This window comes from Coturnix japonica, unplaced genomic scaffold (genome assembly GCF_054131305.1).
Source record: "Coturnix japonica strain WE unplaced genomic scaffold, WE-NBRP24 Scf049, whole genome shotgun sequence".
NCBI lineage: Eukaryota > Metazoa > Chordata > Aves > Galliformes > Phasianidae > Coturnix > Coturnix japonica.
The window spans coordinates 1,128,155-1,142,132 of record NW_028188952.1 but is presented as its reverse complement, the minus strand read 5'-3'; the positions used below and the strand labels follow the sequence as shown (position 1 = coordinate 1,142,132).

The 13,978-nt window shown below is 57.5% G+C and overlaps 1 protein-coding gene across 21 annotated transcripts in view; it reads left to right on the top strand.

The window, feature by feature from the left end:
- The first annotated feature begins 459 nt into the window (after window positions 1-459).
- SRCIN1 (SRC kinase signaling inhibitor 1) overlaps window positions 460-13,978 on the top strand; it is a 46,306-nt gene continuing 32,787 nt past the window's right edge. For 6 of the 21 annotated variants that reach the window (XM_015885901.3, XM_015885899.3, XM_015885911.3 and 3 more), the window contains exons 1-2: window positions 12,382-12,829; window positions 13,054-13,202. In XM_015885901.3, the coding sequence (XP_015741387.2) occupies window positions 13,097-13,202 (106 nt within the window). In that variant the 5' untranslated portion in view covers window positions 12,382-12,829; window positions 13,054-13,096. Of the gene's footprint in view, window positions 864-6,541; window positions 6,605-12,381; window positions 12,830-13,053; window positions 13,203-13,978 lie in introns of those variants that run through there. The other 15 variants (XM_085532315.1, XM_085532321.1, XM_015885905.3 and 12 more) reach the window with 10 other exon arrangements.

The window sequence follows — 13,978 nt, the reverse complement described above, 5'->3', positions numbered from 1 at the left end:
ACCGCTTGCATTTATTGTTCCTGCTCTGTCCCTGCTGTTACCTGCTGGACTGCAGGGTGGGGTTTGGGGTTTTGTTTTGGTGCCACTCAGGGCGATGTGCCCCTGGACACCTCCGTGCATCCATTGCACGGTGACTGGGTAGGGGCTGCTCTCTGCTCTGCAGCACGGCTGGACCCCCCTGCATGGATCCCCCCATTCAATCACAGCGCTTTGCTGCAGAGGGTCTTTGGCTGCTCGTGGGGGGCTGACAGCTGCCATGCAATGGGGAGGTCGAGCTGGATGCATTCTTTAGGAGCTGCTGGCTCCGTTGCTGGCAGCACCCACCCCATATTTTTCCCGTCCCCCCCCCTCAATCTTCCCTTACAACAAGATCGATACCGCACATCCCTGCATCTCGCTGCCCACCACGCCCCTCTCCCATGAGCTGGGCAGCTGCTGTTCCTACTGTCCCCTGCTGTGGCCGTTCCTCCTTCACCCACGGCCGCATCCCCCGGGTATCTCCGCTTCTCCGACCCCCTCCCCTTCTCTCGCCCATCAGCCCTTCTAGTCGCCAGTCTCCAAATCTCAACGTCGGGGACCTTTAAGAGGGAGCTGAGAAGGGGGGAGCGTCTCCCCGCACATTAATCTATCATGAGCTAATGTGTTTTTCCCATTTGTTCCTTTGTACAGCGCCGGGTTGCGCGCTCCCACGCGCACACACCCGGCGCGCTCCCGTTCTGTCTCCGTTTCCCATGCGTGGCCGGGCCTGAGCCGGCAGAGAACGGCAAGGAACGATCGGAGGGAGCGAGCGGAGGAGCAGGATGGGGAATACACCCTCTCAAGGCATGTCACTCTCACTATGTGCATCCATTCTTAAGTAGCAGGTATTTTGTTTTTATTCGTGTGGTTTTTTTGCCTTTCTCCTCCTCCTCCTCTCTCCAAACGTCGCCCCGGTGCAGCGCTGCCGATGCTCGTCGGGGGTTTATGAGCTGGTGCCGGTTTGCGGGGCTGTACCGGTTTATGGGGCTGTACCGGTTTGCGGGGCTCGGAGATGCGGGGGTCGGGGTCGGGGTGTGGGCTGAGCTCGGGGCCGGGCGTTGCGGGGTTGGATGGGATGCTCGCAACGATCCTCTTTGTGCCGACGGTTCCGAAGCGTTTTGTTAGACCCCCGGACCGGGTTTCGGGTTCTATTCCCCTGCAGACCCCCCACCTGCAGACCCTCACTTGCTTCTCGCCCCTCGTTCGTTGCCCGTTGGGTACAATGGCAGGACGAGCCGCTGCGGGTCGCCCCTCCGAGCTATTTTCAGCATCCTTTTAGGAGGAGGAAAAAAATCTGGCGCATCCCGGGCTGGGTTCGGGCGTGGGGGGAGGTGGCGGGGAGGGAAACTTAAAATAACTCCAAAGGCTGCTTGCCTGCCTCCCCCCTCCCCCCACCGCGCCGTGCAGCGGGTCCACCCCCAGCGTTAGGGGCTGAAGGGGAGGGTTGGGGTCGCGGCGTGGGGCTGCGGTGCCCGTGGGTGGGGGTCCCTTTGTCTGCCCTCGCCGCGGGCAGCGCCCAGCCCTCGCCCCGCAGCCTCTCCCCTCTTTGTTCTCTGCGATTTTGCTCTGGCTGCGGTGAAGCGGGTGGGGAGGGGGATGCTGTGCCTCCCCCCCCCCCCCCCATCTTCGTGTGTACCCAAGTCGTGGGGAAGTTGGGTTGTGAGTGGCCGTGGGATCGAGCCCTGCACTGGGAGCAGAGCCCTGGGGGAAGGGGGGGGGCAGGGGTCTGCATCCAGCCAGCTCCTATCTGGGGATGGGAGGGAGGGGGCTCCGGGCTGGGCTGATACTTGCGTGCCCCCTCCCCTGGCATTAGAGGAATTCACACGCAGGGACCCCGAGCTTTCTTATGATCTCCCTACCCAGCTCTGGGGACATCCATATTTCTCAGCCCCACCGTGACTTTAGTGCTGGTGTGGGGGCTGCTGTGCAGTATCCAGGCTGCCCGAAGCCGCCTGATCACTCCCACCCCAGCGGTGGCTCTTCCCTCATTTTAATGAGGAACGCATTTCCAATGTGCTAATTATTTCCCACCAGACTGCCCCTGTAGCCTCCAGCATTTGCATGCCTATGGAAATGGCTCCGTGTGCTCCTAACGGGCACCTGGGGACAGCGGGTGGGCTGCAGACCCCCTGGCTATAGCAGAGCTGCCTTTGTGCCATAGGGCCTTTATTTACCAGCAGCCAGTCCCCTTGCTCTGCTCGTGGCTGAGGAAATGCCGCTGTGTGCTGGGCTGGGGTGGGCAGTGTGTTTGAATCCAGCAGTGTGGGTGATGCTGGGTCCCATTGTGACCATCACCCCTGGCTGGTGCTGCTGGTGCTTGTGGTTGTGTTGGTGTCAAAGCTCCCTGTGTGACCTTGGGCATGCTGCGTGGTACACAGTGCTTCAGAGGTGGGGATTTGGCTGTGCCCCCTCCCCCAAATCCTCCTCCTCCTCTCCATCTCCTCAGCCTCACAGCCAAGGCCCAGCTGGCAGGAAACACCCACCCATGCCTTTGCTTTTCATTTTCCTCTAAGAAATTCTCCTTGCTGATGCCTTGCCATGGGAGCAGGGGTGCCCTGAGTGGGAGCTGCTTTGGCATCGACCAGAAGCTCTGGTCCCTATGGGCTGTTGCCATGGGGCTGGACCATTCCTCTACCACAGCGAGTGGGGAGGGAAGATGCAGCCCAGTGGTGCAGGCTTTAATTATAGAAATTGATTCCCCTCTTTGCCATGCATCGATCCCAGCCGGGGCGCACAGCAGCTCCCCGTGCCCCAGGGATGCTGCCTGGCATGCATGGATACGCATGCACTGTGCCCATGGTGTGGAGCAGGGATGGGGCTGTGGGGCACATCCACACACAGCCAGGGAGGGGATCTCAGGGTGTTGAACCCATAGAGGAGCCCATAGAGGAGCCCCCAGGGTGCTCTGTACATAGACAAGCCTGCTGAGGCTCCTGCTGTCAGAGTGTTATTTCCAGCTGTGCTGGGGAGAAGCGGAGGGAGGCTGCAGGCAGGTTTGGAGAAGCCCTTGGGTGTGAATGGGGAGGAGAAAGGATGCAGCTCACCTCCAGCCCTGTAAGGATCCTCTTGCTCTGCTGGAGATGTCTCCCCAGACCATCCCAACTGGGCACGAGCTGCTGGTCCCAGCCCAGACCTCTGTGCTTGTACCCCCTGCCCAGGGGTCTGCACAAAGCAGCGAGCAACACTTGGCATCACTTGGGAAGCAGCAGCTCTGAGGGGAGAGCTCACTGCCACCCATCAGCTGTGCCTGCTCCCATCAGAGCCCTTGTTAACCCCCCCCCCTCTGGTTGTGCCAGGCTGCAGGTGCACGGAGCCTCAAAGAGGCACTCAGAGAAAGGAGCTTAAATGCTTGTTAAAACGTTACTGATTTGCTCCTCGCCGCCCAATGGGGATAATAAAACTTTGCCGTCAGCTGTTTTTATGTTGTTTTCCCCTCCCCCTGCACGGTTTCCACTTTCAGAAAGGGGGAAATATATATATATATATATAATAAATGCAAATGAAGGGTTTAAATTCTATGTATTCCTTTCTTTTACATTCATCTCCAACAGAAGGACTGATGGAGAGGGCCGGGTGGGGGCGGGAGGAAGAGGAAGGCAGGGGGACAAACACTTGTGGTTGGTTTGTTGTTCTCTTCTCCCTGTGCTGAAATGCTCTGATTGCAAAGGAAGGGGGGGGTGGGATGTTAAGGGATGAGGATGGGTTTGAGCTCCTTGCGTAGCTCATGGCGCTGTGTTGGGTAATGGAGCTTCTGCTCTCTATCCCCAAAGAGGGAACTGGTGTGGCAGCCCTAATAGGGGAGGTGACATGGACAGAAGCTGCTTCTTGTGCCAACCCAACCCCACAACCCTTTGCTGTGATGGCCAGAGGAGCTGTGAGCAGAGCTCATGTCCCCATGCTGCTCCTCCTGGGCTGCAGCACATCCTGCAAGCGGCCACTTTGGCTGCTGGTGTAGGATCTGCTCCTGCTCCGCTTGGCACGTTTCAATTACAGCCCATTAAAAGCTTCCTCGTCTCAGGAGCTGCCCAGATTTACAGCTGCCATCCCGTAGCTCAGGGCTCTGGCTGTGTCCGATGATGCAGCTCTGGCTCAGGGCTGTGCTGGTGGTGTTTTCCTCGAGAGCACCTTGGATGCAGAGACATCCAGATCTTCAGGCTGGTGGCTCTCATTTGTCATCCTCATTACCAAGGATTCAGGGATGCTCGAGGTGCAGAGGGGAGGCTGTAACCCCCAACCCAGAAGAGAGACTCAGGATGGTGGTGTCGAATAGTGGCTGTGGCATCTGCCTTGGGTTATGTGGATTGGTTTTTAAATGGGATGCTCGGGGTTGAAATGGGACTGGAGGCAACATGGTGGTGGCTCGTATGGACCCGGCAGCGTGGCGTGGGGACAACGGGATGGGGATTCAGAGCAATGCTCTTCCCATTGTGGGATCCCCTCTGTTCACCAGAGCGAGCAGGGGGGCAGAAGGGATGGAAAGGAGGGGGTCACATCCAGGGCCGAGCAGTGGGAGCTGAGCACAGAGCGATGCGACCCACCCTCTCCAAAGGGCAGAGCTGCTCTCCTCCTCCTGCAGCGCCATCTCTCGCCATCTCCATCTTCATGGGCTCAGCCGGGGCTCAGCGCCCGTGGAGCCGAGGCGGTGCGGGTGTGAAGTCCCACCTGTCAGCAGCTCCTGCTGCGGCTGCCGGAGCGATTGGCAAGGGCAAGAGCTGGAGACGGATGCGCTCCTCTCCCGTGTTATTTGGAGGGATGCTGTCACGGCACACAGGGCTCCTATTTGGCTCGGTGGTTTTATGGTAATGAACGAGCTCTGAAAAGAGAAGGGGGAAAAAGTGTCACTTTGGATCTTCATGCATGGAAAAATACAGCACCTCCTTCCTGCAATTAGAGCTGGATCTCCGGGAAAGCACATTGCAGGCACAGACAGCCAACCTGCAATGGCACTGATGGCCCCCCAACCCTCTTTATCCACCCCAGCCCCCTCCTGCCTTCTCCATCCCACCCCCAGCAATGTGCCATTCCCCCATGAGGATCATCCAGCACTGCCTACATTCCTCTTTGCCCATCCCCACATCGCAGTGCCCACAGCATAGGGGTACTGCCAACCCTGTGGGGATCCCCTCTGGATATGGGGATGTGACATTTAGGGTCAGTCCTAAATGTCCCCGATGCCACCATGAAGTGGCAGAGCAGAGGCAGCGCTGCCAGCTCAGCTGTGCAACAGGTGATACCCCAACAGTGCCTGAGGACGCGGAATCTGTCTCGTTTGGGGAGGATTAATGATTCTGACATCGTTTGAAAAACATTATATGGCTCATTAAAAACACATTGCCCAGACCAAACAGAGCTGGTGAGTGTTCCCACACCGCCAACCGCCTCCCGGTACCAGTCTGTGCCATCTCCCTGCACCCACTGGGCTGTGAAGATGATGGTGAAGCCAAAGGCTCAGTCAGACCATGCCCACAGGGCACACAGAGGCAGCCTTTGCTCTTCTCCCTCCTCCAGCTGCTCTTGGGGAGCCCTACATCCCCCCCCTCCCATATCCCAGGGCATCAATTCTGGGGTGGGATGGAGGGGAGCAGTGTGTCCCCATCTCCCATGTTCCTCCTCCTCCCTCTCTCCTTCTCCATTTCAACTCTCTTTGTGACTGGGGAGGGGGCAATCAAAGAGGAGAACAGTTTGGGATTTTCAGTCCTTCCTCATCTGCTGTGCTGCCAGAGAGGCAAAGCCTCTGAAGGACACTCAAGGGCACTGCATGGCACTCCCACTGCTCCCTGCTCTGATCCCAGCCAAAGCATCCCTGGGAAGGTTGAGGTGCTCCACAAGTGATGTCGGGCTCTTCCCATCTCCCAGTCCCAAGGAAGAAATCCATCATCACACTGAGGGGCTCAGGAGGCCAATCCTTGGTATCCTGGGGCAAAGCAGGGTCCAACCCATAGAGCAGCATCTCAGCTTGGGGGCCAGACCCTCTTCTTTTTCCCCCTCCTGGTGCCCCCCACCCCATCCTCATAAGGGTTGCTCCATCCCATGGCTGCCAACCACCACAAATTCACCTCTCAGCATTTCCTGGCACATTCCAAAAACACAACATCAATAACGAAACCTAAAGCTCCGTTATCACAACCAACAAACAAAGCCCATTTCGGAAGGATTTTTCCACTTTGCTGTTTCTCTCCCATTACGCTTTTAGGTTGATTTACTCACTCTGGGTGTGAAATCCATTCACAGACCACGAGGCTTTGGATGAGCACCACGGGGTGCACAGCACCTCCCTGTGCCCATCTCAGCTCTCCCATATTCAGGGGGCAATGCTGGGGTCCCTACCCATAGGGTTCAGCCCAGCTCCCCACCTCACCCCACACTGCCATCCTCAGATACCTCCTGCTGCTGCTCTTTTGTTTCGGACTCATTATGTGTTTGCTTGCTCTGATGTATTTATTTATTCCCCTCCATCCCTGGCGAACTTTTCCGCCCGGATCACCTTCATTCATGAATCTCCTCCTTTCCTGTCCCTAACCAGGGCTCGATCGAATTGCAGGAGGAAAGAAGCCAGGACTCTGTTCCCTTTGTTTAAAGTCACCAGGTTAGTACCGGGGATGGGGGCCAGCACTGTGCTCCTGCCCACCCTCCTTGTGTCATGTTCCATGTCTGCTCCCCATAGACCCAGTGGAAGGCATCGTGCCCTGCTGCCCATAGGGAGATATTGACCCCCACCCTCTCTGCAGGATGGAGGGGGGGCTTTTTGCTTGGACCATTCCTTCAGATAGAGGTGTTGCCCCCCCCACCCCAGCACAGCCTGCAGGGTTTGGGCTTTCCTTGCTGGGATGGAATGGGAGGTTTCTGCAGGGAGAAGAAGCAGCATGGGGCTCTGCGGGGGTGATGTGAGAAGGCAGGTGCCTTCATTGGGAGCCAGCTGTGCAAGTGTGGATGGCTTAAGAGGAGCTGTGAGAAGGAAACGAGGTGGAATCTGTTCAGTAGCAACCCCTGCTGGGTCTGGCCTAATAATAGATTTTCTTTCTGTGGCATCTGTTGGCCTATGATGGGCTGGGTGGTGTTTGTATCGCCAGATATATCAGCAACTGGGGGGCTGAGGGTGCACCAAAGAGTTCCTGGAGGTGCTTCAACATGGAGGGGTGAAGGGAAATGCTGCTGTCTGTGGGTTCAGTGTGGTCTGTGGGCTCTGTAGGGTCTAATGGATAAGTAAGGTCTGTAGGTTTGTGGATTTCTATGGGGTCTGATGGGTAAGTGGAGTCCATAGGGTCTGAGGGCTCTAAGGGGACTGAGAACTCTATAGGGACTGAGGGCTCTGCAGGGCCTGTGATATATAGGGTCTGATGTCTTTATATGAAATAGGGGCTCTATAGGGTCTGAGGTCTCTGTAGGGTCTGTGGGCTCTTTCCATGACTGCATAGGACCCTTCCCAAACCCAATTTGATCCCATCCGTGCTGTGCAGCCCCAACAGCGACTCTTGCAGCAGCACCAACCACCTGTGGCTGAGCTGGGGGTTGTCATTCCCATCATCCTGCCTTGATGTAAAGGTGGGAAGCGATGGCTGCCCTTTGGTGCAGGCTGTTCCGGCCCTGTTAGCACATCTGCCGTCTCCTGTCTGTGTTTCTGACGCTCCAGCTTCCAACTATCAGATCTTGTTCTGCCTTTGTCTGAACAAGATTAAAGCCCCCCCCCCTCCCCACTCCCAGAAGCTGCATCCTCACAGGGGTGAGCACACAGACAGCACCGAGGTCACCCTGTGGCTGTGTAACGATGCCTGCTAATGAGCTCATCTCATGGCAAGAAAGAAAGCTTCACCCCTTCCCAAAAGCTGCCAACCCTGGCTGGGAGCTGCCCAATAAAACCCCATCAGAAAGCAGGTAGTTCTTTTATCCTACATTGTGTCCGGTGTGGCACAGGGTCACCCTCTATGGGGTCACTCCTCCCCATATTGCTCTCTCCATCCCACTGCTCCTTGCAGAAGATACTGGAGCAGCCCATACTGAGCGCTCACACCCCATCACAGCTCCCCCCAAAGAGGAATCATTCACAGAGTCAACGGCTTTTTAATATCTCCTCTCTTGAAGTCAATTTTCAGTGCACTCGTTTGCCTTTTAATTAAAATTATTGCTTCTCCCTCGCATGCATTTCCCTCCTTGCTTCTCCAAGCTGCAGCTTCCCCTGCTCCCCCAGTGCTGGATGAGCTTCCCAGCTGTTGGCTGCTCCTGGGCTGGAGCTGCTCTGCTGCCTCTGCTCATTGCTCTGCCCTATGCATGAGCAAAGCATGGGGTTAGCAGGAGCAGGCCATGCAGGGCTGGGTGCTTCCCCTTCAGCCCTGCTTAGCTTGGGCTGGTTGAGTTCAGAACCCTATTGCAGCTGTTTGGATGCAACCTGCTGCTGCCAGCACGGGGCAGGGGGGCACATAACCCTGTGCTGAGAACCCTGAGCCCCCAGGAGCAGCCATTGAGCTGATGGGGGCTGCTGGTGGGGTGGGGGTCCTGGAGTCATCCTTATAGCCAAGCTGGGAGCGCCACGGCCTCAATCCTTGTGCACTGTCTGCAGCTCAGCACTGACAGGTGCCGTGCTGACGAGCTGCAGACTTGTCAGCGCTGGTGATACACCTATAATTACTGTCTGATGTGCCAGAATTAGACCGGGAGCCGAGCGGTTTGATGCAGACATGAGTGTCCTTGGCTGCCAATGGGCAGATGGAGAAACGCCAGGCTGCAAGTAGAGCCCACCCAGGGGCTGGCAATGATGGGGGGCTGCATCCCACCCCCATGGGCTTGGATTGTGGGGGGCATAAACCCAGGCCCCATTGCCTTGGCTGAGACTGGCCATAGGGCAGGGCACGATGCTGCCAAGAACCAACAAATGGGAATGATTCAGAATCATTTAGCAGCTTCTGCTTGGGAAAAGAGAGAGAGTCCGGGACCTCAATTAAGCTATTTGTAAATTGTTAATTCAAACTTTTCACTCAGATGCCTTAAATTGTTCCCTCCTGCAGTTTACAAATGGCTAAAGAGCTCAGAAATAGAAGTGGAGCAGTGGGGAAATGCCATTTAGTTCTCGTTTTAGGTGGTGGTAATAGCACTGTAGCTAACAGCGCTGTGGCTTAAATCAGAGCCAACAATGGCACGGAGGATGGGGGCAAGGGGAGATGTGCAGGGCCCTGAGCGACCCATGGGCATTGAGTATATGGGACACAGGGCTGCCAACCCTCCGTGTGCTGAGTTTCACAGCTCTGTCACTTCTGTCCCTCCTCTGGGCCCCTTCTTTCCCAGGGAAGGACAAACACTCTCCTGTTGTGGTGATAAGATCGTTCCTTGCCTTGCTGGCAGCGTGTCACATCCCATGTCACCAGCATGGAGTGTCTGCAGGCACTTAGTGCCACCAAGCACGTGGTGTGTGACATGTGTCCAAGCATCCCTGAGAGCAGAGATGTGCCTCACTGCTTTCGGATGGGGACTGAGCTTGGAAAAATAAGGAAGGTGGAGGCAGCAAAGGACTCATATCCTGTACCCCCACCATCCCCATCCCCATCCCCATTCCCACCAGCACTGGGGCTCAGCTTGTGGCTCCTGTCTCGCAGAGCAGTGTTGGCAGCATCTGTGCTCAGCAAACTGAGCAAAGGGAGCCGAGCTTCAGGGCTTGGTGCCCAGCCACCGCGCCGGCTGGGAGCTGAGCCACAGGAGGCAGCAGGACGGGGCTGAGCTCCTGCTCCCCGCTTCCCCAGGTGGCTCTGACTGCCATGAACAGCTTGGGCTCTGCCAGCAGAGCTGTGCACAACGGGGCCCGTGGGAGGCTGCACCCACCCGGTGCCAAGTCCTCCCTGAGCCCCACCTGGCAGCGCTTGGCAAAGCCCGGTGCCCATCATTGCGCCCATGGCAGCGCAGTGCCAGCCCTGCAGATGTTATCAGCAATGCAGCCCCATAGATTCGTTCCTTTGGGGATGGGGAGACACCTCAGAGCTGCTGGTTCTCAGTGGCACATCTGCTGGTGTGATGCTTCCAAAGGAGAAAAGGCATTTCTGCCCCACAAGCACCCACCTGCCCCATAAGTCCGAACATGTGGTCAATCCCCACAGCTGGGAACATCTGCCTCTCTGGTTTGGGCTGATCTCCTGCCTTCATGTGAACCTCTCGTTCACCCCAGCAATGGGTCACATCCTCTCCCATAGGCAGAAATGCTGCTCCACAGCCCAGCCCACCACATAGGCAGCTCTAAGCAAAGGCCACGAATGGGCATCAAACTGCCTGCAGTTTTCTCTTTGTTTTTTGCAAGGCTTTCAGTGTGGCTCCTTGCTGGTTAACCCTTCTTTGCTGATGGATGGGGGCAAGTCCTGCTCCTCCTCGAGCACTGGAACACTCACTCAGCCCCTGATATCTGGTCATTGCATGACATACAATAAGCCCAGTGTGCTGGGGGTGTTAGGGCACTGCATGCACGAATATTGCTGGATAGACTGCGAGCTCAGTGCCGCCGTTGTGCTGTGTGTCTGCAGGAACAAAGCTGTGCTGTCTCACTCGCAGCATGGGGTGAAAGGGGCTGCAGTGCCCATGGAGCTCTGCACTGTTCGTGCCACGGCCAGCAGTGCCAGAGCAGAGCAGGGCTTCATTGTGCCGGGGCTGTGCGTGAGCATTGTGTGGTGCAGGAGTGGGTCTGCAGAGCAGAAAGATGGCAGGGACCAGGATGGGGAGCACAGGGAGCTGCTACTCAGACCCCTTTGCACCCAGACCCCATTGCACCCTTTGAACCCAGACCCCATTGCCCCATTGCACCCTGACCCATCTCCACCCAGACCCCGTTATGATCAGACCCCACTAATCCCAGACTCTATTGCACACAGACCCCACTGTGCTCAGACCCCACTGTGCCTGGCTCCCCCTTCTCCCATCACTGGTGGCTGCTGCAGTGCTCACATCCATCCCCTGTCCCCATCCAGGTGCAGGTGACAGCTCCTGGGAGAGCCCCTGATTGCAAATCCATGTCTGGCATCGCATGTGCAAATGCAAGAGCCTCACCCCGAGCCGTGAGCTGCTTTTACCAGCCTCCCCCTGGGAGCTGCCTTGCTGCATGCAGCTGCTCACAGCCCCATTGAGGCCGAGGTGTCACGCAGCCATGGGCTCTTTGTGCACACAACAGCTCGTGCCATCACGCTGCTAGCTCAGGGTTGTGCTGCAGAGACATCGTAGCTTTGGGGAGCCCCCAAATGGGGAGCTTTGAGTTTCAGATCAGGCACCCACCTTCTTTTCATGCAGGCTCTTCTGAGCATCTCTCCAGCTGCACTAATGCTTATTTGCTTCTCATTAGCAGAGCAATCAGAATTCAAAGGTCACCCCTTCCTCTGGCCCTCCCTGCAGCACGGCTGTGGGTGCGAGCCAGGATTCAGGGATCAGTGGGAAGAACAATTAATCCTCACTGCAAGCAGTGATCAGTTTTGGCTTTCCAGCACAGCATCCTCCCACCTCTGCACCATCCTGGTGCCCCTACACCTTCAGCTCTTTGTCTCTGTGCTGTGTCCATGTCAATTCCCCATAGGGAGGGGGGCAGCAGGACCCTCAAGGATGGGGTATCTCATCTCATAGGCTGGGATTCTCATACATGGTTCTGCCAAGTGCTGCACCTCAGTCCACACCTCACTTTCCCTATCTGCATAATGGATTAAAGCCCCGCTGTGTGTCTTTGGTGAAGGGTTTCCTGGGTGCTGTAGCCCCCACTGGTTGGTTTTGCCTCTTGGGTTGTGTGGGATGAGCAACAATACGTTCATGAGAGCCTTTGGGATGCTGAAATGCACCAGGACCAGTGGGGAGAAACACAGGGAACGGGGGAAGGAAGAAAATAATCAGCTTCAGTGCCCTGGAAAAGCCATGGGATGGAAGGAGAGGAAGGGAGCAGATGAGGGGGACACTGCCCAGCTCTGGTCCTATATGCACACGCTGCTGGCTGCCACATCCCCACCATGTCCCCACTGTGGGGTCAGGAGCATTCCCATACACCACGGCTGCCCAGGGGCTGTGCAGAACACAGCTGGGGCTGGTTTCTATGGGCTGATCCTCACATTGCCCACGGGTGGGTGTCAGATCAGTGCCAGACGAGCTGCACCCAGCAGTGCTGGGGGGGGCACAGCGTTTGCTGCTGGATGGTTCACGCTCTGGCAGGTGGCAAAGGCGGCTTTGGGGAACGGGTGGTGCTGGAGCGCAGCGCTCATTGCTGCTTATTGCTGCCTGGGGGCTGCAGGGCTCTGCCTTGAATCACTGCTGATCAGTGCTCGGGTGTTGCTCGGTGGCTGTTGGCTGCTCTATCGGTGTCCCCCCGTGCCGGGGGTGCAGACCCTGAGCGCAGGGAGGAGCGCAACCATGGGCTGACGGCGTCGGCGCAGCGCACGGCTGTGCAGCGGCTGCTGGCTGCAGCCCATGTGATGCATCTGAGGGGGCACGGTGACATTTCGAGAGGGGAAAAAAAAAGGAAGAAATAATACCCAGAGACACACGGGGAGCTTTGAAGCGCCTGAGCCGGAAAAGAGAGACAGACAGACAGACAGACAGACAGACAGCGGCAAAGAGAAGAGGAAACAGAGCCGGGCAGGGGGACAAATACTTGGAGCTCCAGGAGATGATGTGAGCGCAGCGCTGGCTCGGAGCCGGGGACGATGCGATGGCCGCTGGCACCGAAAGTGGGGCAGCGATTGTCAGGCACCGAGATGGAGCTGGGACAGCAGCGGGGACCGGAGGGGACGGCGGCGTGGTGGCATCTGAGCGCTGTAAAGGAGCGGTGACACCGCGGCTGCTCCTCTCCATCGCACCGATGTGACTCGAGGTCAGTGCCCGTGGATGGGGTTGGTGACTGCGCACCCCGCTGCTCGCGTTTCGTAATGAGCCGCTCCTGTATTTAATTAAGGCGAGCAGCTAAACGCGAGCTAAACGTCTCCCTAGATTTAACCTGACAGGGACGACGTGTTGCTCGAAATGCCGAGCGATTAGGAAAAGCGTGTTTGATTCGCTTTCAACATATGCCGTACGATGCGTGTGTTTGTCGTACAGATTTTGGAGCCGTCTCCCGGTTCCTCCGTGCCCCGGTTCCATCATGCTTCCTCGTTGGGCGAAGCATCCCATGGGCGCTTCCCCTCGGCTTCGGGAGCAGGACAGAGCCTCGGAGCCCGGGGACCGCAGGTTGTCGCCGCTGCTTTTGGGTACGGAGTGGGGACATGGGGGAGGGATGTGTTATGTGCCCGGAGGCGATGCTGGGATGGGCCGGCCGGGATGCTGGGTGCTGCAGGCAGCTGCTGTGTCCTCCTTTTGCTTGACTACACCGCACTGTATGGACAGCTACGGGCGGCCGCTGGTGGAAAGGCTCGGAGCTGCCGGGAGGGAGGGATGCAGCGCTGCTCTGGGTTAATGGAGGAGGGGTGGGGATGCTCCAGGGGGGGACATCGCGGTGCCTTCATCCCGTGGTTGGACATGGTGTGCTGGGACCTGGGGACCGCTGGCAGCAGGATATGGCCCGGCTGTGTCCCTGCCGTGTCTGTTCTGATAGAGCTCCCCTGGTTATTCAGATGATGGTTGCGCTTTCTGGCACCTCCAAGGCTTCAGGCATGAGATCTCTGTGTTTTTCCCAGCGTTTTTGACTCGTAGCTTGCTGTGACTAACCGGGCTGGCAGAGCAGACTGTGACCAACCACCTACGTGCTACCTGCGTGCTTATAAATAGGGGCTGTCCTCCCTTCCCCGTCTGGAGCATTGCTCCCCAGCCCCTCCATAACACAGAAATAGCTTCCCCAGCATCCTCCCCCCCCACGCAGCATCGCCCCAGCTCCGTGCAAAGCAGCACAGGATCCCCAAATGCCCATTTCCCACGTGGAGCTCTGGGCACGGCTGGGCTCCGGGCTGCGCTGCTGCCAGCACTGATGACAGCAGGAGCCAACTCCTCGAAGGAGCTGCATGCCCTTGTGCCAGCACAGGAGCCGTGC